At 44.1% G+C, this 27,206-nt stretch overlaps 1 protein-coding gene across 1 annotated transcript in view; it reads left to right on the forward strand.

Moving 5' to 3' along the window:
* Nucleotides 1-26,498, forward strand: part of Il31ra (interleukin 31 receptor A) — a 40,478-nt gene extending 13,980 nt beyond the window's left edge. Inside the window, exons 6-14 of the mRNA XM_028783824.1 lie at nucleotides 1,935-2,014; nucleotides 4,952-5,168; nucleotides 12,162-12,347; nucleotides 13,737-13,838; nucleotides 16,466-16,612; nucleotides 17,997-18,137; nucleotides 20,226-20,319; nucleotides 21,787-21,868; nucleotides 23,122-26,498. Coding sequence (XP_028639657.1) covers nucleotides 1,935-2,014; nucleotides 4,952-5,168; nucleotides 12,162-12,347; nucleotides 13,737-13,838; nucleotides 16,466-16,612; nucleotides 17,997-18,137; nucleotides 20,226-20,319; nucleotides 21,787-21,868; nucleotides 23,122-23,589 — 1,517 coding nt within the window. The 3' untranslated portion in view covers nucleotides 23,590-26,498. The remainder of the gene's footprint in view (nucleotides 1-1,934; nucleotides 2,015-4,951; nucleotides 5,169-12,161; nucleotides 12,348-13,736; nucleotides 13,839-16,465; nucleotides 16,613-17,996; nucleotides 18,138-20,225; nucleotides 20,320-21,786; nucleotides 21,869-23,121) is intronic.
* The last annotated feature ends 708 nt before the right edge of the window (nucleotides 26,499-27,206 follow it).

Genomic DNA, 27,206 nt, shown 5'->3' on the forward strand with positions numbered 1-27,206 from the left:
AAGAATGGCTCCTAAGTATGGTAAGGTAGAGATAATACAAGAAAATAGGTCCGATTTTTAATGACAGCAAAGGAAGGAAAGAAATGGGGTGCACAAACCAACTCCCATAGCTGGTCTCCGGAATCAACTTCCATACTCCTGGTCCAGGAATTTATTTCTTCCTGTTCCTGACTGAGTTTCCAGAAGACCAACTTGGAAATATTAAATATTTGTCACATTCAACCTTTTTGTTAGATTCAGGAACCTGTCTGATACCTTCTGAATTTGTATTCCCCATTGGAGGTATTCCAACTTAGCCTGTAACTTTCTCTTCATGGATGTAGCTTTATGCATCAGTTATGGAATTGGGTATCCTTCTCATCTGAGATTCTCACATGCCATGGTCTGGTAATGTGGGGAAGAGACCACAGAAAACCCAAAATCACATGCTAAAGTGTTAGGACCAAACCTAACACATGGTGATGGCAATACAAACAAAATAAAAATTTTGATTAAAATTATATGCATTGGGAATACATTCTACAAACACCCTCTCTAGCTGCTTAAGTGATATGAATATCTATAGGTATAAAACTGCATATAAAGTGTACAATAAGAAATGACCAAATGGTACTGGGATAGTCAGCACTGTGATTGAGTTGAGCTCTCTCTGTAAAAATACCAGAATGAACCTCACATCCTTACCCAAACTGTCCTCTTCCTCAATGACACCTTTCACCAGGCAATTTAGTGATGAAATGATATTTGGAGTGTGGTTGTAGCTTGTCCAGATCTTGCTGTGGCTCTCATATTTTTTTTTATGGCGCTAACATGGCTCAGTCTCCAGATGCACATGCTTCTCAGTCCAGGATGTCCTCGTGTCACTGTCCTCAGCAGTCTTTGCTGTCAGCACTATAAGTTATTATTTCTTCTAGTTCAGTGAGCCGCCATCTGCTGACTAACACAGACCAGCTCCTAATGAATCACCCCGAGAACTCTGGCTCTGAGTGGGACATTCCTTCTGCTCTTGTTTGTCTTCATTCTTTTTTGGGATCTGAGAAGGGGGCAGTGGATGGATGGGTGGATGACCTAAACCCCAGGAAGTCCTAAGGTCTTGTTTTCCAGCTCACAAACCAACTAGTTCCTATTTCATAATGGAATGCTAGTTATCTAATTCACACAATCTCAAACCTTAAAATTATTTGAAAAATTCTAAGCCAAATTGAAATATCTTTTTTTTTCTTTCAACCTATTGATGATTAGAACTAGCTACCTGTATTTAAGGATTTAATTATCTATCCATATGGTACTAATGTGCTTAGATTTAAATCCTGGCTGAATTACTTAAAAGCTTGTATAACTGGATAATATACTTTCTCTATGAGGATAGTAATGTCAAATCCCCACAGTGATAGGGTTGTAGGGATTAAATGAGCTCATCTAGGTAAAACACTTAGTGCAGTGGTCCTTGCTAGAAGTTAGCTATAGCCACTATTGGTCATCAGTAGTACTTCTAGTATGTGTCTGGTTACAGATGGAAGGGCTACTGTACTAATGTATACAGGTGTCAAATCTCAGAGGGCATAGTATGGTGCATATCCATCCAACTTTAGGAGACCAGGTGTATTCCAGTAGAATATACTTTACCCCCTTATATTATTATTAAGTTATCAGACCAATATACTTTTATTTTGAAATATGGTTGGTTCCAGTCACTCAACTACAAAATGAAGACCTTGTTGGGCATTTCAAGATTCAAGATTTAGGAGCTGGTCTGTGTTAGTCAGCAGATGGCAGCTCGCTGAACTAGAAGAAATAATAACTTCCTCCTCTCTGCCTTACTGGTCCCATCAAGCATCTCCTTTCCAAGGCAGGGTATCCCATGACTTGGTGCATATCCATCTACTGCTGTAACCCTCTTCTGTCAGTCATGGACTTCCTTTTGTTCTTTTCAGTTCCACAAGTCCTGGACCTGTGGAGAATTCTGGAACCGGCAGATGTGAATGGAGACAGGAAAGTGTTATTGCTGTGGAAGGTGAGCTCCCTTTGTCTTACTTAACCTGACCCCCTGGTAAGACCTTTGATCTCTTTCACTCTGTAATCCTTGATGTTTTATCTCCTAGCTTTCCCTTTCTATAGGGCTTTGTGGTAGTCTCAAAGCTTTCAGTTGTTGTATAGGTCAGAAACTCCCCCATAGGTTACCCTGTAGACCGCTGAAGTACACATTACACACCAGCTGCTTTCTTTGATCTGACTTATTAATACTTGGAGCAGTAGCAAAGTACAACCACAGGATGCTTTGTGGCCTTCCAAAAGAAGCTGCCATACCCTAGAGTCCATTGTGAATTTTTTCAGCTTCATTCTTAAACCTACAAGGAGCACTGTTTGGGGTCATCGACATCCCCGGGAGTCAAGTCATCTGCCATTACCAATATATTTGACATGTATGTTCCTTTAAGTAGTAGGATAGTATTGTGTACATGGCAGGAGAGGTGTTCCCATGACCCTTTCTAGGGTGAAATTATGGGCCTGAGGGAAAAAGAGAAGATGGTAGGTGATACAGGGAAGGGGAGAAGGAAGAACTAATAAGAAAGAAAGAAAGAAAGAAAGAAAGAAAGAAAGAAAGAAAGAAAGAAAGAAAGAAAGAAAGAGCCGGGCAGTGGTGGCGCACGCCTTTAATCCCAGCACTTGGGAGGCAGAGGCAGGCGGATTTCTGAGTTCGAGGCCAGCCTGGTCTACAGAGTGAGTTCCAGGACAGCCAGGGCTATACAGAGAAACCCTGTCTCGAAAAACCAAAAAAAAAAAAAAAAGAAAGAAAGAAAGAAAGAAAGAGAGGGAGAGAGAGAGAGAGAGAGAGAGAGAAAGGAAGGAAGGAAGAAAGAAAAAGGGGGAAGAAAGAAAAAGAGGGAAGAAAGAAAAAGAGGGAAGAAAGAAAGAGGGAAGAAAGGGAGAGCAAAGAGGTAAACAGAAAAGGGAAGGGAAGGGGAGAGGAGGAGGGGAGGAGGGGAAGGAGGAGGAGAAGGGGAGGAGGGAGATGAGGGGGAGGAGAGGAGAGGAGAAAGAAGAGGAGAAAGGAGAAGAAAGGAGAGGAAAGGAAAGGCAAGGAAAAAGAAAAGGAAAGAAAAGAAGGAAGGAAAGGAAAGGAAAAAGGAAAAAAGAAAGGAAAAAAGGAAAGGAAAGGGGGTAATTAGAGGAAAACTTATAGGAAACAGAAGAGAAAAATGAGAAGTTAAAGGGAACAAGAAAAGAAGAAGAAGGAGGAGGAGGAGGAAGAGGAGAAGGAGAAGAAGAAGGAGAAGAAGAAGGAAGAAGAAAGAAGGAAGAAGAAAGAAGAAAAGAGAAAAAGCAAAAGCAGCAACAGCTATTTGGACTCAATTGTATATCTCCAGAGCTATCAAGAAATAATCTGTTTGCTCAAGTTTGGCAACTTAAGTCCTTTTGAGTGGAGACATCACCCTGACTTGCTAAGTGACATCCCCAAAACCAGTTATCTCAGGGTTAGCTTTGGTTTGTCTGTCTCCTTGGACAGAGGCAGGGACATAGGAAAGCACAGCCAGGGACATTGAGAATATTAATCTTGCTGTGCTGTGGGAAGAGTCCAGCAGGCCAGCCTGAGAAGTAAGTGACCAGACTTCACCACCTGCCTCCGCCTCTGTGCCCCAGGAGACAGTGATTTTCTGCTTGTTTTATTTTGTTTGGGGGGGGTTTGTTTTGTTTTTGCTTTTTGAGATAGGGGTTCTCTGCATATCCCTAGCTGTCCTGGAAGCCACTCTGTAGACTAGGCTGTCCTTGAACTCAGAGATCATTTGCCTCTGCCTCCAGAGGGCTGGGATTAAAGGCATGAACTGCCACCATCCTTATACATTTCCTAAGAATTCAAGTTATTTAGCAAAGCAGTCACTAAAAGACTCAAAAGTTCGATGGTGGTTAAGGATGTGAGAGTTTGTGACTGACTTGAGAACCACTGACTTGTACACATTTAAGTACTGAATTTGATAGGCTCAGTGGTAGAGTGCTTGCCTAGCATTGGTAAGGCTGTGGGCATGATTTCCAGCACTGAAAATGAATAAATAATAACATCCAGCAATTTTTAAAAAAAATATGAACTACATATCAGCAAAAGACAAAAGAGGAGAGATAAGGAATTGTTGTGCGCACCTCTAGTCTAGACATTAGACAGGTTCCAGCTGGTCTTTTATTCCTCTGGCCATTGAAAGGGAAATTCCTGGACTAGGATGGCACTGGGTCACAGTGAATGAAAGCTCTATCTGACCACACACCCACTCATCCTGTTCCTCGTACGTTTGCAATGAGTAATAGATATCGAAAAACTGGGAGTCCCCATAATTCCCAAGAAATACTCAGCATGCTTACTCCTAGACAAAACATCTGGTCAGTGGGTCTAAGGTCAAGACTAGAAATAAGAATCTGGGTCAGGGTTTCTGGGGTTTCACTTTGGGTTTCCCTGCTAAGAGGATTGGCATGGAAACCCTGAGTATTTTAGTCCCTTTAGCTGGATTACCTAGCTGGACATCATGCCCAGGACACAACAATCTCCCTTTAGAAGGAAACTATAGAAATTAAAGATAAAGGCACAGCTACTCACCAACCTTTGATGACTTTGAACTTGGCTTTGGCCCAGAAATAAATGCCTTGACTCTAGATTTTACACCCCTGCCCATACATGATAGAAGAAAAGACACAGATGGAATTAGAGGTGGCTTGCCCACACCAGCTTGGCCCAATGAAACTGGACTCGTATTAAGAGCAGATATCAAGTTACCGTTTGGTATAGATAATCTCTTCTGGCACTTGAAGGGTTAACATCACCCGCCAGCAAACATTTGTGTTGGAAAGATAATTGCTTGTAGCTTAGCGTCTGATGGCTAACGTGACATCTCTCCATTTATCATTGTCTCCGTGCTTTTCTCTTTCTGGTATTGGCAATAACTTCTGTTTTCTTTGGATACAGAAGGCAAGAGGAGCCCCAGTCTTGGAGAGAACGCTTGGCTACAACATACAGTACTCTGCAGAGAACAGCACTATCCTCACAGAGATAAACAATATCACTACCCAGCAGTATGAACTGCTTCTGATGAACCAGACACACCATGTTTCTGTGACTTCTTTTAATTCTCTTGGCAAGTCCCAAGAGGCCGTGCTGAGGATCCCAGATGTTCGTGAGGAGAGTAGGTACCTCTTGCTCAATATGTAGTCCCATCTGGTTAAAGAAAGAGTGGTCTCTGTCCTCAGGGTAGCTGTTTGTCTTTAATTGGATTGAAGAGGGAGGAACATGGTGCTCTTTAGGTTGTTGTGGGGGGATACAGATCTGCTTAACAAGCCCTTCCACTCAAAATTACAGTTCCTATGGAATAGAGCCAGTGCTAAGAGTTAAAAACCAGTCACACAGTGCAGTCAGCCTTGAGGCTCTGCTTGCTGCTTCTGTTGGCTCTGGACCAAATGCTTGAATGCTGGGTTGAGCCACAAAAAATAGTCATATTCAAGACCAGTGTTATCAAAACCGTGTCCTCTCCTGAACTCTGTCCTTCCCAGATGTCCCTGTGTCCCAGCTATGGTTTAGTGTTCCTTGTCCTGGTTTCTGTCTTTCCTCCTTTCTGTCTGACTGCCCGGCTAGGAAAACCCCTTGTATATGTATAGATTTGCCAATAAATTGCTGTTAAGGTTTTTTTTTTTTTTGAGAAGAGATCCCACCCAGAGCTGCCCTCTAACTTACAGCCAGTTCGGCTTCAGACTCACAAGTGATGGTACTGCTGACATCAGCCACCATGCCTGGCATCTACTGAGTCCGCACATTGGACATTACTGAACCCAGGCAAAGTGGCAAACCTTACTGTTTGTTTTGGACTAAAAAGCCTTCTTGGATTGTGTGAGAATGCTGTGGGGTGTGTGTGTGTGTGTGTGTGTGTGTGTGTGTGTGTGTGCTGTGCGTAACTGTGTCATATGTGTGTATGTGTGTGAGTGCTGTGTCATGTGTATGTGTGTGAGTGCTGTGTCATGTGTGTGTTGTACATATGTGTGTGCTGTGCTGTATATGTGTATGTGTGTGTATGCTATGTTGTGTGTGTCAGTGCTGTGTCATGTATGTCTTGTGTGTATATATACATGTGCTGTGTTTTGTGTGTGAGAGTGCTATGTTGTGTGTATATGTATGTGTATGAATGCTGTGCCATGTTTGTGCGTGTGTTTGTGTCTGTGTGTCTGTGTGTCACCACTGTGGAGCCCAGAGCTTGATATTGGATGTCTCCTCTAACACTCTCCACCTTATTTTTAGGCTAGGGTCTCTCATTGAACACGCTTCACCGATTGACTAAACGGCCTGGCAGGAAGCTTGCTGGGGCCCTCCTGTCTCCCTCCCTGCAGTGATTACAGGCGTGTGCCGCCATGTTTGGAGTTTTATGTGGTCACTAGGACCTAAACCTGGCTGTGCATGCTTGTGCAGCAGCACTTTACCCCCCGAGGAGCGTTGTCCTCAGCCCCTTCACCTCTGGGTTTGTGTTTAATACTTGCAAGCAATAAATGGGACTCCGCTGTCTGCACAGAGCTTTTCATCCTTGGGTTTCTACTTTGTCAATTGAACTTAATTTTTTTCCTTTCTTCTTCTTCCTCCTCCTCTTCTTCTTTTTCCCTCCCTCCCCCTCAACTTTTCTCAAGAGGATACATACCCCATGAAAACAGTACTTTTTAAAAAACAGTACTTCCATTATTAATACTTAAGAATTTCACACAATGCATTTTGAGCATATCATCTTCTCCTAACTCCTCCCAGATCCACCCTCTCCATCCTCACCCCCTTACTTGCCGAAATTAGAGTTTCCTTCTTCTTCTGCCCTCCCCTGAGGTATATTGTCCAACTGCACTTGGTTGTGGGCCCAGAGGGCAGGGTTTGTTTGTTTGCCGGGCTTTCTTTTCTTTTTTTTTTAATTATAATTTTCTGAATGTCAAATAACATAGCAGCTGGCACAGACATCAAGGCGCTCTTCTCTCTGACTAATATCTCTATTTGCTTAGCCCGGCCTGGTTCAGGCATCTGTACAACCAGCTCTATACTTCGCTGTCTGTCCTTCTCCCCTTCTCCTCTCTTAAACCTAACCCTCTTCTGCCTTTATTTTAGAATTCTGGGAGGCTCATAATTTTGTGTTTAGAGTCAGTGTCCCTAACATCCTAGTTCCTGGGTCTAAGAGTCTAGTGACGTTGAAACAAATGACATGCGGTTGGAATAGATATTCTTTGTTAAATAGAGGTACTGCCGAAAGCAATTAATCTCAGTTCCCACTATTGCCCTGTAATGGGAAGCAAGAGACAACAGAGAGTGGAAGTGTGGTCCTTGGAGTCCAGCAGCCCTGGGTTCAAATCTTTGCTCTCCCACAAGATACCACTCCCATTGGGCGAGCTAGCTAACCCCGTAAGATGCTTGTAAACCGAACCTCTTATGTAATACATCTATCTCACAAAACTGTTGTGCATGATAAACGAGATTCTCTGTGGAAATGTTTTGTCTGGTGTTGATCACCGTTCCTTTTGTTTGTTTTGAGACAGGGTCTCATGTAACTGGGCTGGCCTCAAACTCACCATGAGTCGAAGGATGACCTTGGGTTTCTGATCCTCGTGTCTGTTGCCCAAGTGTACAAGCATTTCAGAGTTATGCTGTGCTACAGATTGAACCCAGGGCTTCACTGTGCTAGGGAAGCTCTCCACTGATTGAGTCACAGCCCTAGTTCTATTTTCATTGTTCGGTCTCTCTGTGTGTCTCGGTCCTCTGAGCCCCTCTCATGCTGGGGATTAAACTGAGAACCTTATACTTGTTGTACAGCCAAGCTCTCTACCACTTAGATACTAGGTTACAGTAGCTTACTGTCATTCTTAATAGAGTTCCGGTTAATTATATTTCTACTAGGTATGACTTGTCAACTTAAAAATACTATAAAATATACTTTAAAATGATGCTAAATTCACTTAGGATTTTTCTTTTAATTTTGTATTGAAACTATTACCTATAATGGTCCTAGACAAGGTCTGGGCTAAATCGGGCCCAATGCATTTTTGTTTTGCAAGTGAACTTTTAAAATATTGTCATGTACATCTTTTCATGTGCTCTGTGGCTTCTTTGCACAACAGTCATGTAATGAGTGATTGTGATAGAGACTGTGTCAGCTCTGAACATTACAATGCTTACAGTCTAGCTCTTTATAGAGGAAGCTTGCAGAAGATTGCCTTAGAAGAGCTTAGGTCATCCTTTTTCAGTATCAGTGACCACTGACGACAGCAGATATTTGATACAGTACCTATGTGTGTCGAAAGGCATTATCTACATGACCCGATCCGCAGGCCCAGTTTTTCGTGGGGGTCGAGGGGGACCTCACCTGAAAGGAACATGGGCGAGAGAGAGAACAAGACCAAGCAAATGGCTACTTGTCAAGGTCTACTTTAATGTGGAAGCGGCTTACAAGATATACTCTAGGCAAAGGAGGAAGGGGGACAAAGAACAGGATGGGGACTCTATCAACTATAGATAGATAAGGTCAGTCATCCAGCAAAGCATTCTGTGGTTTTTTCCGGAATGTCCCGGGGCAACAGTTCTCTAAGAACAGGAAATTCTTTCTTAGCTGAAGGTCAGATTCTCCCAAAAGAGACAGTTTCTCATTAAGGCAATTCATTAAGCAACTTTGTTAGCTGGGATGGTGGTCCAGGGTCGCCAACATCCACACATGTTAATGGAGACACAGGGAAACATAATGTCCATTATACCTCTGGCTACTTGTTCAGTGTTTATCATAATTTACCAGAGAACTGTGAGACTCTACAGAATTTTGTTTAATAAAGTAAAACCAGGTAGGAAAGAGTTAAGTAATAATAGTGCCATTAACTTAACTCTCACTGAGTCAATATGACCGTCACATGTTGTGTTGTACATTAGGCATTGTTAGGCATTGTGACAAGGTATGGCTTGTCTCATCCTTGAAATGACCCAAGAAGCAGATCCTGTTAGGTCTGTCTTCTACATGATGGACGTGATTTGTATAAGATATTTCCAGTGCAATCTCAACCCAGATCTGCATGAACTAAACTGGTATAATATATTTATCTTAGAATTAGTGTTCATAATGTGTAGCTAGGCTTTTGATTACTTTATTGGGTTCTTATCTCTACCACCTTTCTGACCCTTATTCCACCCCAACCTTTTCCAACTCCCTAACACTGGATCAGAGAGAAAGAAGGTTGGAGGAGAAAGGGGGCATAGACCTCTTTAGACTACTTCCTGCTGATTAGGGGCATTGAGTACTCTAGAGCAAGTCCAGTCGTTGTCATCAGAACATCTCCAACCACCAGCTAGCAATCCAGCAATAGCAAAAGCAGCAGCAGGAGTCACCAGCAGCAGAGGGAGCAGTAGCTGCCACAGGCCCTTCCTGGGCTCTTGAATTTATGACCTCTTGAGTCCCCAGAATTCTAAACATAAACTATCTGCAGCTGGCAAAAATCTAGAGCCTCTCCTAGAGCATGAGACAATCACAGTGGCATGGATATTCTGAAGCAGTCCCATTCCCCATGCCTGGGATTAAAACAGAGCCATAGTCACATAACATAACTGGGTTTTTAAAGAAACCAAAATTCTCACCACAATATGTGACTTGGAATTCTGATCATAGATGCTGTGCAAGCCAAGATCGTTATTTGCCTCTGTGGGCATCATCTTTAAAGTAAAGTAACCCTTCAGGGTCTCTCTACTGTTGAACTTCTTGAAATTTATGTGTCTTCAGTCACAGGTAGGACTAGTCTGGTACAGGATGTGGAGAACCAAAGCCACTTGTACGGTGAGTTGGCCTGAGGAACAGTGGGGACTGCATCAGGGAGAGAGTTGAAGGTCAGACTGAACTGGCCCTGAGAACAGTATTGGGCAGATCTAGGGTGGTGGTCTTCATGACCATCACAAGGCATAACAGATGTTCACAGTCAGACTTCTTCCCTGCCTCCAGGGCTGATCATGTATCCTCTTCCTCTCCAGAGTCTTTTAGGAGCAAGTGCCCAAGGTGTTCTTGATGAAGAGTGGTGATTAGTCTTTATTCAGTAGGATGATTTAGAAGCTTTTCTCTTAGCGCTTCCTTAATGAGGGTTCCCTCTTGTATGGCTGATTCATAGTTTCTGGGCTCCTTTCCGACCTCCTCATGATCTTCTTCCCAGACCCTGCAGCACACCTGGCATGTTAGACCTGGCTCTTCCACTCTCAGAGCTCCAGGATTGGTGAGCTGGAGGACTGTGAGGACTGGAGGTGTGCTCATCATCTTCAGGGCACGAGTCCTTGCCAGGTCACTTGCTAATAAAGTACCTCCAGGAGACCAGAGGAGGAAATGGAGGACACAGGCCAGAGGCTAATTAAGCAAAAGTACTATCTTCCTGTCCTAAGGCTACTGCTGTGAACCACCAGCAGCTGGGTGGTCTCAAACAACAGAAACACACTGTCCCGTGGTTCTGGAGGTTAGAAGTACAGGAAAGCAAGTTGTGGACTGGACCATGCTCCCCCCACCAGAGTCTCTACAGGAGGATCCTCTTCAACCTTTTCATACTTCTTGTGGCCCTAGACCCTGGCTTGGGGCAGCTCGAATATCTCCAACTTCTTCCTCTCTCCCTCTCCGATTGCTTGTTTCCTTTCTTATCGTTCTTTTTCTTTTGTGTGTGGTTTCTGTGCACATATTAATTTGTGCACATGTATGGAGGCCAGAGGCAGACATCAGCTGTCTTCTTCAATTGTTCTCCACCTTAATTTTTAAGTAGGTGTGTGTGTGTATGCACACTCATGTATGTTTCTGCGTACGTACATGCTTGCATGCATGCTAGTCTGTGTGTGCATGCATGTGTGTGTGCATGTGTATGTGAATGTGTATATGCATGTGTGTGTGCATGTGTGTATGCATGTGTGTGTGTGCATGTGTGTGTGCATGTGTATGTGCATGTGTATATGCATGTGTGTGTGCATGTGTGTGTGCATGTGTGTATGCATGTGTGTGTGTGTGCATGTGTGTGTGTGCGCATGTGTGTGTGTGTGTATGTTGAGATATCCTCTTTGTTACCCTGCTGTGTTGGAATTTCCAAATGCTGGGGTTAAAGACATGTATCGCCACACCCTTCTAGATTTATTTTTCTTATTTTAAATTATGTGTGTCTGTATGTGCTTGTGAGTGTAATTGTCCATGGAGGCCAGAGGCAATGGCTCTCCCTGAAGCTTAAGTTACAGGCACTTATGAACATCCAACATGGGTGCTGGGAACCCAACTCCAGTCTTCTGCAAGAGGCATGTCCTCTTTACTCTTTACTGAACGGTAAGGAGGCAGGTTCAAGGGTCTTCCTGTCTCTGCCTCTAAGTCCCCTGAACTCAGAAGTTTATGTGGATGTTGAGGATCAAACTCAGCTCCTAGTGCTTGGGTCTTAAGCACCTTACTGACTGAGCCATTTTCCCAGCCTTGCCCTCCCCTAATTTCCGTCTCTTATAAGAACATAAGTTACACTGACTGCAGGGCCTGCCATCCACCCTACATCTACTGTGGTCTCATTTCCACATAAAGTCATTCTCTGTAGCGCAGGGGCATCATTTGGGAGAATATTCATCAACACATAACAGCTGTGGGCAGGGGAAGGCAGGGGAGAAGCAGCAGGAGCCCTGGGGAAGAAGTGCCAATGTCCAAGCTCTGTGCTTCTTGCCCTGGCTCTGCCCTTGCCTCGCCTTCATCCTCTCCAACCCAGCTGCCTTTTCAGGTTGACAAATTACCTGGCTGAGCTTCTGGGAGTAGCAATGGGGATCTCAAATGCAGAGCCAGTTTGAGAAAGGAACCCATGAGCTGCAGCATTTAGGGAGGAGGCTAGGTTTCCTCTCCTGCTTGGAGACTTTGACTTACAGAGGACTCGTAGGGTGCTAGTCCCTCCAGATACTAGCTGCTAGTGAGATCTGTTTTTGGAATCTTGTTAGTTTGGGGGAGGTTAAAGCAGATTTAAAAGGCATTTAATCATCAGAGATATTGGATAAGGGAAAAAGACAAGGACAAAAGGGAAGCTTTCAGAGCTACAGAGGAGATCTTGAACTTTGACCCTTTACTATTTGGCAATGACTGGATACCAGTGGGGCTGGTACATTTGGGCTGATTTGTGAACCAGTGCTTTTCCCCTCTCCTCAGGCTTCCAGTGCATCGAGGGCATGCAGGCCCACATAGCTGAGCCCCTCCTGGTGGTGGACTGGCAGAGCTCCATTCCTGAGGTGGACACTTGGGTAGTGGAGTGGCTCCCAGAGACTGCCGGGTCAAAGTTGCCTGCTCTTTCCTGGGAATCCGTGTCTCAGGTCACCAACTGGACCATTGAGCAAGGTAGCTGGCTCAGAGCCTGCAGGTTCCCTTGGTGTGGGGTTTGATTTCATTTAGATCAGCTTTGAAGGCTGTGTGGACAGCCCTGGAGACGGTTAGTAACTGTCTCGGCTCTCAGCATTTCCCAGGCGAAGCTGGCACAGAAAGCCTGTTCCCAGATGGGAAATAAACATAATCTTATGTACTCATGTTAGTGGAGACACAGGAAATAACAATGTTCACCAGCTACCCTGCCAGTGCTAATCATAGTTTAATAGAAAAAAGTAAGGGTTTAAAAATAATATGTTATTTGAAATTGATAATCTCATATGAACATACAATGGATTTTGCCCATATCTAACTAACTTCTCCCAGATCTACTTCCCACCCCTCCCAACCTTCTGTCCCTCCCTTTATTTTTGTTTTTTTAAATAACCTACTGAGTGGAATTAGTGCTGTCCATATAGGCATAGATGTAGAGCCACTCACTGATAGTGGTTGGCCTACTGGGGAGTGGGGGACATTCTTGAAGAAAATTGACTCTCCCACCCCATCACCCATCAACTGCCTATAATAGCGCCTCAGCTAGAGGTGGATCTCATTCTCATATGCTCCTCCCACTTCATGCTGGAATGTTGACCAGTTTGATCTGTACAGGCAAGCACGGCTGCTGTGAATTCATGAGTGCAGTGGTCCTATCCTGTCCAAAAACCAACAATCTTAATACCCATCAGAGGAGAGCCTGATTGTCCAGGGTAACACCAGAGTTTGGGGTCCACTTGTCCTACTTCAGGAATTTCCTTCTATTCTAGTGGCCTGCTTAAGAGCTAGCCCCTATCCTCAGTAAATCTGTTTCCCATATAAGACATAAGCTGAGTTTTCCTTTAAGTCTCATCATTTCTACTGTTGTCCAGTACTTAGTGGCATCTATATTAAGAAACACACGAGCCCTGCGTGGTGGTATATATCTATAATCCCAGCCCTCTGGAGGAGGTTGAGGCAAGTGGAAGATCCTGAGTTTAAGGCTAGCCTGGGCTATATCATGATATGTTGTCTCCCCAAACAAAACACAAAGCCTTATGAAGGAATGTGGACAGGTAGAGAACTAGAATTCAAGGTACTTGAATATATGCTATTGTCAGAAGGGCTAAATTTTATTCAGTATGTCTCCAAGTCACATGATAAAAATCATTGATGGAGGAAGGACGCCCTCCCCCCATTCATGATGGAGCTGTAATTTCCTTAAAATTGTCTCAGTTTAGTTCTGGGAGTTAGAACATCTCAGAACAAGAGCAGGCATTAGAGAGAAACAGAATGGCTTCTGTAAGTCTTAGGTCACAACTCAGTCCTCCATTTTTTTGCTACTGTTATTCTGTGTACTTACTCAGCTCTCTCTCCCCATCTCTCCTCAAGATAAATTAAAACCTTTCACGTGTTATAATATATCAGTTTATCCAGTGTTAGGACACCGAGTCGGAGAGCCATATTCAATCCAAGCTTATGCCAAAGAAAAAGGTATGTGTGGACCAACTTTGGGGGAAGGCAATCGGGTCTTGCAAGTTCAGATGCAGGGCTGTTTCAAGGCTCATTTCTACCACAACTTAATGTTCATCTTCAGCTGTGTGTGTTTGACACACTTGGGCCCAGGGTATAGAGTCACTTAATTTCAATGGTGGGTAAATATAAAGAGTTCAACAGATCCAGTCACTTCCCACTTTACAATGGGGAATTGAAGCTCACAGGGGAATTGAAACCCCTTGCCCAATATCACAACAAAACAGCAACTGAGGCTGTCACCAAATTTAACATTAATTAGGATTAATTTACGAAGCATACACATGTTAAAAATGACTCTCTGGGAGTGCATACATGTGTGTGTGCATGTTGATCATGGGTGTTTTGGTACACATGTATGAAGGCTAGAAGTGAACCTCACTTGTCATTTCTCAGAAGCTATTTACCTTGTTTATGTTTTGAGATTTCTCTCTGTGACCTGGGGCTTGCCCATTAGTCTAGCTGCCCATTGGCTGGCCAGTAATCCCCAGAGATCCGCCTGTCTCCACCTCTTCAGCTCTGATCTTATAACAGAGACCACCATGCCAGCTTTTTGCATGACCTCATGCTTTCACGGCAAGTCCCTTCCCCACTGGGCTATCTTGCATCCTTTCAGGTGACTTTTATGAGACAATAAGCAAGATATATTACTCATGCTTTATCCTTTTGGAAATGAGCATCTTCTAGATTCTATACTGGAAAGTGTCTCCTGCTGTATAAAGATAGGCCAGGGAAGTTAGTCTTCAACTGCTCATAGCTACACTTTACAGACAGGAATGAAAGCTGGGTGCTAAGAATGAGGGGGCTACAGGAAAGTACATTTTCTTGGGGCTTTGAAATTCCTTGTCTGACTGGGGAAGAAAAGCAATCTCTACGAACAAGTTTACTCTTCAGTCCCCCTTTCAACCTCCTTATCCCAACCCCAGCATTGTGGTTTTTGTCTGAACAATGGTAGCAACTCTAGGGCAGGGGTTGATCTTCTGGGGTGTGATTCAACCTTGGTAATTTTTTTATTATATTTATTTTTTTAATCAAATTGTAATTTTTACTTATTCACACAGGAGTTATAAACACAAAAAGGCAGGATGTGGGGAAGGGGATTACACCAGAGCGTAGGTGTTCAGGGGGAGTATAGATATCTTTCAGAACATGGTATCGGCTGGGTGAAGGTTCAGGGGACAGGTAACTATGATTCTGCCTGTGATTCACTTGTCCTTATCTAAGTTGGTATTGTCTGCCAAGGCTACCTATTTACAAGGTCTATGACTATTCAGGTGGTAAATTTCCATGAAAGCTGCCTGTTTACAACAGCTTATAGCCATCTGTTTCAGTGTTTATCCACAGAGACCCAAGACTTTGCATATATGACAGGCCTATTGCTGATTTTAGGCCTATGGCTGATTTCAGGCCTTCAGTGTATAAGCAGAGCTGCCCTTGACATCTCCTCCCTTCTCTAAGTATAGAAGGGCCATGGTGATTCTAATCTTGCTAAGGTAGGGATAGAAGCCTGTCCTCCAGTAATTGAAGAGGACCTTGTAATGGCTCCAGTCCCCCTGTTGTTGTCCAGTGAGGCATGAGAGCCATACCCATCCCAATGTCTTTTTCCTGGAGAAGGGATACTTTTGACATCAACCCCTATTCAGTCAGACTTGTCCCTCAGGGAACCCAGAGAGATATTTTTAACTTTTATTTATATTCCCTTGCAGTGCTTAGCCTCGCAGCCTAAGCAAGAATCCAGATCGCCAGTCAGAGGGGGTTCTGGGTGCTTGGTCTAGGGGCAGAAGTCCCGTCTTTTAGGTTGGGTGGAGATGGGTTTTGGGAACACCCTGGATAGAGTAACAACCTCATCTTGAGACTCGTGGTCCTCCATAGCTAACTTATGATAATATATCTGAATAGGTTTTGCTACCAAATTATTTATCTGTTGTTTCATGAAGTTAGCCTATTTAAGGCCCAGGGACCAAAAGAAATAAGCAAAAATAACCCAATTAATGGTCCCAAGATGGGAGGAAGTAGGGTTGACACCCATGGAGAGGTTGAAAACCAATTCTTGTGCCAGCTCTCATCTTTCTCTTTCTCTCTCTGTCTTTTCTCAGGGCCTTTTCTGATTTTTTTCATGTTCTCTTTAACCATCCCTGTCTTGTCTATATAAAAGCAACGTTCTTCTTTAAGGGCTGTACACAGTCAAGAGCTGTACACAGTCTTTTCTATTGTAAAAGAGTAAATCAAGTCCAATAAAGTCCATTGCAATTTTTGGAAATCACTTCAGACAGCAAAACGAGGGATTTCTTCAGATTAGTGATGTCAATCTCTAGCTGTTTGATATCCTTGTCAATGGCCCATCGAAAGTCTGAGTAGTATAAGTCCAGAGGCCAGCATCAGGATTAGAATTTCTAACAGCAGACATCACGGGTGATTCATTTTTACCTGAGATACTTCCCGGGTTAGAGCTCCTGGGAGGCCCGCTTCCTCTGGGTTTTGTGAGGTTGGGTACAAAGCTGCCACCTGGGATCTGCTTTGTGATCGGGCCCAGACCAGAAGTCCAATCGGTAATTTTTTTTTTTTTTTAATTTCGCTGTCCTCTGAAGCTCCATCAAAAGGTCCTGTTACTGGGGTGGAGAACATCGGTCTGAAGACAGCCACGATCACATGGAAAGAGATTCCCAAGGATATTAGAAATGGATTTATCAACAATTACACTATATTTTACCAAGCTGAAGGTGGAAAAGAATTCTGTAAGTGTGCACATGGCCAAGCTGAGCAAACTCAAGCCACCCCTTTGCTCCCCCATCCCCAGATGATGTGAATAGAGTTGACACAGAGGTGGCTCCCAGGACGGTGACCTGCACACTTATCCAAATACTTAGCTTCTTTGTACCTCTCTGAAAATAGAGCTCCAAGGGCACCACCTCATGAGTTGAAAAAGTGTAAAGGAGTCCCAAGGAGGAGGACTGGGAGGAGTTGATGTGATCTCTCTCCTGCTTAGTCAAAGAGAATGGGTGGGTCCCCTTGAACTTTTCCCACCATTGTTTTGGATGGGATCTGCCCATCTTAAAGAGTGGGTTCAGGCCTTGTTTGGTGGTACTTGTCTTAGTGCAGAGCTTTTTAAAGCATGAGTTCTACTGCTCATTGCCCAGGGTCCTTTATTTTTGAGTCCACAGTATCTTCTGACATCCTAAGCTCTGGCTTATGCTTTGATTCCCATTTAAGCTAAATTTGATTTTGTTACACATAATGTAAAACTTGGTACTAAATATTTGAAGGTGTATCGTTCAGTGGTCTTAAGAACATTTACTAAATTGTGTAATCACCACCCCTCTCTTCTCCCCTCCATGTGGAAGCTCTGTGTTCTTTTAATCAGTTGCTACCCAGCCCCTCCTCCTACAGCTTCCGGTAACTACCAGACTCTGTCTATAAATTGCCTATTTAGATTATTTCAAAGAAGTAATCATGGCTGAGGAGGCAGCTCAGAGCCCCAGCATGTACCTAGCATGCACAAGGCTTTGGGTTCACTGCAAATTAAAATAGGATAATCTTACAGCATGTGTTTTCCAAGGGGTATCTCATTTAGACAGCCTTTTCCCCTAGTCACTAATGATATCAAGCATTCTTTTATGTAGTTGTTGACCTCTTGCATATCTTCCTCAGAGAAATGTCTTATAACCTCTTCACCAATTTTAACATTAGTTTGTCTTCATAGTTTTGGGTTATGAGTTCCTTGTATTGTAAGTATAAGCTCCTTATCTAATATATGACTTACAAATATTTTCTTCAATTTTATAGACAATTATTTCAGTCCTGATACTGTCTTTTGATGAACAAAAGCTTCTTAACTTTAATGAAGTTCAGTTTAATATTATTTTAGGTAGTTGCTTGTATTTTGGGTATCATTTTTTAAAAAAAAAACACTCACAATTCAAAGTTGTGGTTTAGTTATTTGGGCTTTTGAAGAGTTTTATACTTTTATCTCTTATGTTTGGGTCATTGATCCATCCTGATGGACTTGTTTTAAACTGAAGTTGAGAAGCTAGAATCACAGATCAGGGCATCCTGGGTCAACGCTAATGCTCATTTTCAGTTTGACTTGCTGTACTATTCGGCTTCTATTTTTCCTTTCAGCCAAGACTGTTAACTCCCATGCCCTTCAGTATGACCTGGAGTCTCTGACACGAAGGACTTATTATTCTGTTTGGGTCATGGCCAGCACCAGAGCTGGAGGTGCCAACGGGAAGAAAATAAACTTCAAGACACAGTCAATCAGTGAGTACCAGCTTCAGGCCTCATTCTGCAGTTTACCTTGGGTTGGAAATGCCATTTGTCAGGAGCAAGGAAAGCCAGCAGAGGGCAGCAGAGTGTGACTTCTGCTCTCTCTGGCTCTCTCCCTCCCAGAAGATAAGCAATGAGGAGTTACTGAGGAGCTGGCAAAGGGAAGGCCGAGTTAGACAGACTGGTGGTCATTTTGATTCTTCCTCATAGGCAGCCTCAAATAATCTTAAAATGAAGCAAATAACATCAACTTCAGCCTCAGCCACGTCCAAGGCTGTTGCCTGAGCTTACACCAGTTCCTAAATGTCAAGACTTGTGCAATAGAACCTTGGAAGGAAAACACTGGTTGATCAAAGGTCACTAACAAGAGACTTAATGTTACCATCTGTGGCTGGGATTTTGTTTTGTTTGTTTGCAAAAAAAAAGATGTGTGTCTTCAACTTATCAGCTTTTACATTGAAAACATGAAAAGCAAGACAAATTTGCTAGATATAACAAAAAATGTGAAATATAATAGTTTCATATGGTGGTTGGTTCAGGAAGATATTTAATGGGAGAGCTGAAGATGGGTAATAGACAAAGAAAAAGGAAGAAGAAAGCTAGCCTGGTCTACAGAGTGAGTTCCAGGACAGCCAGGGCTATACAGAGAAACCCTGTCTCAATCAATCAGCCAACCAACCAACCAATCAAAATTCAAAGCAACACTGACAAGTTTTGCAATAACTACTATAAGCCAAAAAAATGTCTTCTTGATGCATCTCAAAAGCCTCTTGTTATTTATATTCCTGAAGAGTAAAGTAGACCATGGCTCTGAAAACCATGAGCAGGACATGGGGCTTTACACAGAAAACATGTTCTGCTCTGCAGCCTAACACTGCCTTCTTGGAATTCTTTTTGATACTACTTCTAAAATTCTATTACTTAGGATTCTCTAGGAGAACAGAACTGGTAAGGTATACACGATTGGAAGCTAGGTTTTCCAGCCGTGGCATTCACCGTGCTGCCAAAGCAGAGACTCTGGTAGCTGCTGAGTCTTAGAAATCTGAATCTTTAGAACAGGAGTAGGGGTTAACGATTCAGTCCCCATCTAAAGCTGGAGCCTGGATGCTCTCTGCAGAGTTGCTAGGGTGAGTCTGTGTCCAAAGGCTGGCTAAGCTGAAGTGGGAAATCTGTGGGAAATGGCCACAGCAATGTTCGTGCTCAGGAAGAAAGGAGCTTGGGTTCACTGACCCTCTTTCTCTTTTTTGACTTTTAGCCCATCTGGTGGTATTGCCAGCCTATCAGATGGTATTGCCAGCCTATCAGATGGTACTGCCAGCCTATCAGATGGTATTGCCAGCCTATCAGATGGTATTGCTAGCCTATCAGATGGTACTGCCAGCCTATCAGATGGTATTGCCAGCCTATCAGATGGTATTGCCAGCCTATCAGATGGTATTGCCAGCCTATCAGATGGTATTGCCTACATTCAGGGTGGACCCTCCCCTAAGTGTTCTCCCATATCAGTCCTCTGGATTCACCCTGAAAGACACACGATAGCACGTATTTACCATTCTGTAGGTATCTCTTAGTCCAGGCAAATCGACAAGTCAAAGATTACCTGTCAAAGTTTATTGTGTGAGTTTTTCTACCCCAGGACATATGAACCATGTGAGTAATGATCTGATATTTTGCTTATTTGTTTTATCTCTCAGAATAATGGCTAGCTAATAGTTATGCTAATACGTACTGATTAAAGGGATGAAGTTGGAAGATGTCCCTGGCAAACCCAGTATCTATCAGTTCATAATTTGTAATATTTGAAGATGTCAGTGCAACCCATTATTCTGTATAAGTAAAATATAATACAAAAGAAAATATATCAATATCTGTCATGTTGTATAGGGAGAGGACAGCTAGATAGGAAACCAAACTCCCAGTGGTTTCAATAGAAACAAATTGTATTTATATAAGAAATTAATGAGAAATGCTGCTAAAGAAAAAAGAGAAAGAAAAGCTAAAAAAAAAAAGTTAATATTTGATTTTTGTCAAAGAGTCACAGAACTTTACTGACAACAGTATTTTTTTCTCTTTGTCACAAAGGTGTCTTTGAAGTTGTCCTTCTAATATCTCTGGTTGGAGGAGGCCTTCTTCTACTTAGCATCAGAATGGTGACTTGGGGTCTTAGAAAGCCAAAGTGAGTTCATAATTGACAACGAATGTCTTAAAAATCAGCAGTAGGGTGCCATCATGGCGCCTGGGGTGAGCGGGAACCCTGCCCCCCCCCCACCAGGGAGGGCTGCACATTCATTCATTCATTTGCTCCATATGTATGAGAATGATTAAAGGCCACACCCTCAGACTCATGAGGAATCCCACAAACGAGAAGACATGTGTGCAGGTCTGTACACCAAGTCCAGATTCTTCCGAGGCCAAGGGAGTGCTACCTGCCCTATAAGCTCTGTCTGCCAATGTCCGTCCTGTGAGGCTGGAGCAGAAAGGAAACTGAGCCCTGGGTCTTAGCTACCTGGATGAGGGCACAGATCTGTTCTTTATGATTCAGAGTTAGGGGGGCTGGCCTCAGGCATGTTTGTCCTCCCTGCTCTTGTCAGTGTGGGGACACTTGTCTTGGGCATCTTGTATTTCTTCCTTCAGTGAACCTTTGTCTGCCTCAGTGTTCCTTCTTGGTAAGGTGCTCTACACTGGCCCTTGTGACCCTTCTCTGCCCAGCAGCTGGGCTTCATTTGTTGACTAAGCTAATGTCAAGATCAATCACCATCAATATACTGGAGCCAAGTCACAGCACGAGTTTTTGTACATCGTATTCTTCAGTAATCGTCTTCAATCTAGACACATGTCAGAAGTAGATCACACCCCAAGGGTTTCTGACTCAGAGTTCTGGGATAAAGACTAGGAATGTGTACTTTGATTAGTAGGTGGTGATGGTGCTGAAGTTGGGAACTTACTTTGGGAACACTATGCAGAAGTGTGGGTAGTTAGTGCATCAACTGCTCCTGAGAATATAGTTGCCAAGAGTGACTGTAATGCAGTTTCCAACATCAAGACCAGGGTAGAGATACGGGGGTGATAGAGAAAGGGAGGTAAGGATATAATATGTCCCACAGACAACTGCTTCCTATTTCCTGCCAGTGTGGATGTTTACTCTTATTGAATTGAAAGCTGGGCAGTTACCTTCTGTCTTGTTTATTTTCCATTGCTGTGATAAGACATCATGAACAAGACAACTTATAAAGTTTTATTTGAGATTTACAGTTTCAGAGAGTTAGAGTCCATCCATGACCATTACAGTAGAGAGAATGGCAGCAAAAAGGCTGGTTTGGCTCTGGAGCAGTAGCTGAGAGCTCATACTTTGAGGCACAACCATGAGACAGACAGAGATAACTGGGAATGAGTGGGCTTTTGAAACTCCCAGGCTTGTTCCCAGGGACACACCTCCTCCTACAAGGCCACACCTCCTAATCCTTCCCAAACAGTTCTACCAACTGGGAACTAAGAATTCTAACATGAGCCTGTGGGGGCTGTTCTCATTCAAACCAACAAGACCCTTCTTGAGTAGTAGTAAACCTTCCCCTTAGGTTAGCTATGCACTATGCATGGATCATGTCCTGAACTCACCTCCTCTCTTAAAATCTCCTTTTAACAGCCGATTGACTCGCCTGTGCTGTCCTGACGTTCCCAACCCTGCTGAAAGTAGTTTAGCCACATGGCTGGGAGACGACTTCAAGGTACACATTACTGGGTTTTGTCCAGGAAATTGTACAGACTGACTTGGGGAGGAGGCCCAGATGGATGGGAACGAGAGAGGCTTTACCCAACGTTCACAGAGAAAGAACTGAAAATCTAAAAGTCCCAGGGCACAGCTGAATGGACAGATGGAATCAGCCTTCCTACTGTGACTTCCACCTTGTACTCTGGATTGAAGGGAAGACCCTCACAAGGGTCTGATATATCCCTACTCCCATAGAAGTGATCCTGTAAGGATACCATGGAAGAAGAATGATTTCACAGATTGGTTTTCTGATGGGGAGGAAGAGGGCCTGATTGCCACCTCTGAGGTCATTTAAAAAGCAGCCAAGAGCAAATTAATCTGGGGGGCTGCTCAGAGACATGGCAGTACTGGGGGAAATGGCAAGCCGAAGGCAACTTTGAACGTATTTCTCCAATGGCAGGTGTTATTGTTTAATTAGCAGTAGGGTTTCCTGGTGTATTTTTTTCTCAAGTAGAAATCCTCTATTTAAGAATATTTTTTAAATAGGAAACTTGAAAAGTGTCTAACTTATGACTTCCCCCTTAAGTGGAAATCAGCCCAGACAAATGTAGCTCTGAGACCGCTTAGTATTAAAGGTCCTTCTTCAGGTTGGCCTCAATGCAAGAATTTAAAACATTAGATTTTTTCTTCAACTTAGCATTTTTTTTTAAAAAAAAAAATGGGCATTTTTGTAATAATGAGCTCTGGTTTTGTTCCCTCCTTCTCTTCACTTCTGTTATATTGGCCTTTTTGCTCTCCTATTTATTAAGCTGAAAAGACATGCTTTCAATAGTCTGCAGGACAGTCCTCTATAGCATGTTCTGTTTAATTGCAAACTGTACACCAAACACTGGACCAGGTTGGCAGGAGACAAAGATGACAGAGACCTTTCCCTGTCGTGAGGCCAAATTAGATTTTTTTTTTGGTGGTGTCTTTTGCCTTTACAGCTTTTCCTAAAGCTTCTGAGACGTCTCCCCTGGAGTTTTGTAAATATGGTCAGGAAAATAGCCTTGAGCTCTCTTAAAGGATTGTGGGCCTTTGGCAGCTGTTCCTCGGGAACTGGAGCACCGGTGCCAAGCTCCAGAGGAAGTAGCTGGTCACTGTCTGGACCAGGGAGCAATGCGGGGGCTATGTGAAGGGTAGGGTTTCTATGTCCCAAATCTAATGTTTCGTCTCAGTCATTTGCACTCCTTACACGACCCCTGGGGTGTCCCCTTTTCTCTTTTGTAGAAGTCAAACATGAAGGAGACTGAAAACTCTGGGAACACAGAAGACAGGGTCGTAAAACCATGTCCTGTCCCCGCTGACCTCATTGACAAGCTGGTAGTAAACTTTGGGAATTTTCTGGAAATAGTTTCAACAGAGGAAGCTGGAAAGGGTCAGGAGAGCATTTTGGGAGGAGAGGCGAATGAGTATGTGACCTCCCCATCTAGGCCTGACTGTCCCCCAGGGAAAAGTTTTAAGAAGCCCTCAGTTTTAAGTGAGGTTGCTTCTGAAGACTCTCATAGCCAGTGTTTGGGAATGGCAGAAGAGGCATACTCAGAATTTGACAAGCAACCTCCGTCTTCCTGTCAGAGTCCAGGACTAGAGCCACCCTGTGAACAGCAAACTCAGAATCCGTATCTGAAAAATTCAGTGACAACCAGGGAGTTTCTTGTACATGAAAGCATTCCAGAGCACAGCAAGAGAGAAATCTAAGTGCTGCCGTGGTGAGAAACCCTCAGAGACTGAATGGATCTCTTCCCTAGAAAAGACACTGAGACTTCTTGAAGCCTCCTTTGACCCCTCCCTGTTGAGTTTGCTGCTTAGCTGCCCAGAAGTTGGTGACACAGATGTCGATTTATGCCAGGAAGAATGGAATGCTTTATAGGGAAAAGGAAGTTACTTTCTTCTGTGCACTCTCACAGAGGCCCCTTGAAATGATGGCCTTGAGAGAAGGGCTCAGCTTCAGAACTTAAAGGACCCCCAGGTGGACACGTCAGATCTTATCCCCTGGAACCAAGATGTCCTGGCCATTGCTGAAGCTACCCTCAGAGCCCAGGACAGCTGTTTCGTTGGTGCTTGACTCTGGCAGGAACCTGATCTCTACTCTTCCTCTCCCTGTCTCTGCACACTTCCTCTCCTTCACAGAGGCCAGGAGTAGAGTGGATTTCTAACGGGATGCCAGGCTCCTCAGTCTTTGCTCCGTCTCAGGGTCTTCAACAATGCCCTTTCTGGGACTCTTCATCACCCACTTACATTTATTTTTACAACGTTGGGGCTTGAACCCAGGGACTTGTTGTTTATGCTAGGCAAGTGTTCTATCCATCCCTCTCTCCCCAAGTTTATTGTACATTGACTGCTGCTAAATCAAGACATTCCAGAAACCTCCAGTAAGACACTGGCATGGACTGTGGGCTAGGTAGCAGGTCAGCGTCCTTTGTCTTGTGCTATACCTGGTAGGAGAAGACACCAAGCAAGGTGCTCGGTGGCTTTCGTTCAGAGACACTGACTCACACTGGCTTAGAGACCAGGAGTGCTTACTGAGCAAACCCTAAAAGGGCCTCTTCCAGGCTTCCTTGAGCAAGGCCTGGTAAGATGTAGCACTTGGCAACTTTATGGCTGTCTTATGAGGACCTCTGCTCCATTGCTATAGCCAAGCACAGAGCTTGTGACAAGAAGGAGCCTTTGGCAGAAGTGCCGAACATAGGATTTATATGCTTAGGCCTGGGGAACTGTGTGGCCACACACAGTGGGCCAACCTCTGGTCCCTTTATCTTGCTTTCAATCTTGGGAAGTGACTTTAAAACAAAACAAAACACGGGCAATTTGATCCCAGGGTCCGCTGCGCCTCTGAGCTCTCCCTAGAATTTCTGACTGGGGAGGCTCTGGCCCAGCCTTCTCTCTTGGCCTGAGGAGAGACAGCCAAGGACACTCTCACACCTCCAGCTAGGGGAATCTCAGACTCCAGGTTGGTTAGAGGAGCGGGCAGAGCCTCAGAAGACATGATAAGGCTTTGGAATCTAAAAATCCTTGAACAGTGGGGGTCTGGGTGGGGAGAGAACAGAAACAACCTCCCAACACACACACACACACACACACACACACACACACACACACACACACACACACACACACACGGCTCCCAGAGCTGATACTGATGCCCTCTGCCTGCCCTGCTAGATTACGGATGCCAGAGGCATCTTGGCTGCCTTTTGCACCTGCTGCCCTGCCCCTTCCCCTTTCCTTTTAGGCTCCTGACTTCCCTTCTCCTCAGGTCTATCTCTCCACGTCTCCTTTTCACTTCTTTCTCCCTTTCTCAGCCTTCTTGTGGCATGCCCCAAATTTACCTTTGCTGCCGTTGATGAGTAGGATGGTCGAAGGCCCTGTGCTGTCCCAGGTGGGCTTTGTGGTGGTCCCATCAGAGCACTCTAAGGAGGGCTGGGTTTTCCTTTCACACTGAGTACTGCAGGTGGACTCACAGGATGCAGGCTCAGAGGCCATGATGGCTTCCCCTCCTGGATCAACTAGTCTCTGCACCAGGCGTTGCCTCTGTGGGTAAAGAAGGCCATTGGCATTTTCTCTCTTTACTGTAAAAGAAAAGGGACATTGGGAGGACTCAGAGAAGTCATTAAGTGGCAAAGTCAGTAAGAAATTATGAAATTCATGGTAAAGAGCTTTGTGGGGCCTTGGAAACCACACAAACATCTAGATTAATGCCATCAATGGTCTTTTATTTTCAATAATAGCAAAAAATAGGGGCTGGGGAGATGGCTTAGAGGTTTAGAGCAATGGCTGTTCTTCCAGAGGTCCTGAGTTCAATTCCCAGCACACCCATGGCAGCTCATAACTGTCTATAATGGGGTCTGATGCCCTCTCCCGGTGTTCAGGCATGCATTCAGGCAAAGCACCCATATACATAAACTAAATAAATCTAAAAAGAGAATACAACATTAAAGGATGGTGGAGAACCCGATCTGTTCTTAGCAGAGAACAGAGACCAAAAAGCAATGTTTTCCTTCTGGCATCCCAGGAGGCAGTGTCACAAGGAACCCTGCAGTATGGACCCCACAGGGGTTCAGTGGGGCTGGAGGCTGGGGGGAGGGAAACTGCAAGAAAGGAACTGTAGTGAGGACCCCTCTCAATGCCTTGCAGCCCAAGCCAGAGCACTGTCTCCAACCTATCTCCTTATTAAATTTGTAAGTATAGCAGATGCTAGGTACCCTGTAGCCCAGAGGTCTCAGACAGCACCTCTCCTCAGACCAACCTAGGTGCTGTTTGTATAGGTCTATGAGCAAATAACATTATTGGCATTTTTAAATGGTTAAAAACAAAATTCAAAGGACACATACCATTTTGTGATGTGAAAAGTGTACAAAATTTCAATGCTTGCAAATAAAGCTTAATGCCAGTGTCGGGGTTGACCATACCTCACTTACATATTATCTGTGGCCAGTCCATCCCCACCTACCCAAAAACAACTTCAGTACCTGTGGTAAAGACTTAGGACTGGAGATCTGGCCCTGTGCAGAAGGTTTGTGGACATCTGCTCCTGTGTGAGCCTCAAACGACATTGTCTTAACTCTGAATCAGCTTCTAAATTAATAAAATAAAAACCAAGAAACTGAGAGGTGGCTTAGTAAGTAAGAGTGTTTGCTGAGCAAATATGAGAACCTGAGCTCAAATCCCCGGCATCCACATAAAAAGCTGGGCATCAGCAGGTGACCTTGTAACCTCGGGATGTAGGGGCTGGAGACAGGAGGATTGCTCAAGGAAATAACATAAAGAAGGACACTAAGCCTCCCCCTCTGACTTCTAAGCACATACATACATACATACATACATACATACATACATACACACACTTTCTGGGTTTCTTGTTGAGTGCCTTCCTCCTGTAAAAGAGCACACACTCAATGTTCCCCAGCCCTTACCCTTTCCTGTCCCTGCCCAACCCTGTGGAGAGTTGGTGGCTGTTTGCCACCTGTACTGGCTGTTCTCAACCAGTGTTCATTTTCCCTCCCACCTCCAACATCACACAGATGAGCAACGCCTGGAGATGCTTTGACTGTCATGGCTGGGAAGGGTGCTACTGGCATCTAGTGGGCAGCAGCCAGCAATGCTAAACTCTGCCTACTATGCACAGCCAGCCTCCCAGCTAAGGACTGCAGGTCTCCACATGCTTGCATGCTGAGCAGTGTAAGACACTGCTTTAGTCAACAGGGTTGTGCTGAACATCTTTTTGGCATAAAGAACGACTATAATAGACATCTTTGTTCAAAATATTTTTCTTACCTTTGTCCTATCTACTTGGGGATGCTTACAAAATTGGATTT

This window comes from Grammomys surdaster, unplaced genomic scaffold (assembly GCF_004785775.1).
Source record: "Grammomys surdaster isolate TR1022 unplaced genomic scaffold, NIH_TR_1.0 99, whole genome shotgun sequence".
In the NCBI taxonomy this organism is placed as follows: domain Eukaryota; kingdom Metazoa; phylum Chordata; class Mammalia; order Rodentia; family Muridae; genus Grammomys; species Grammomys surdaster.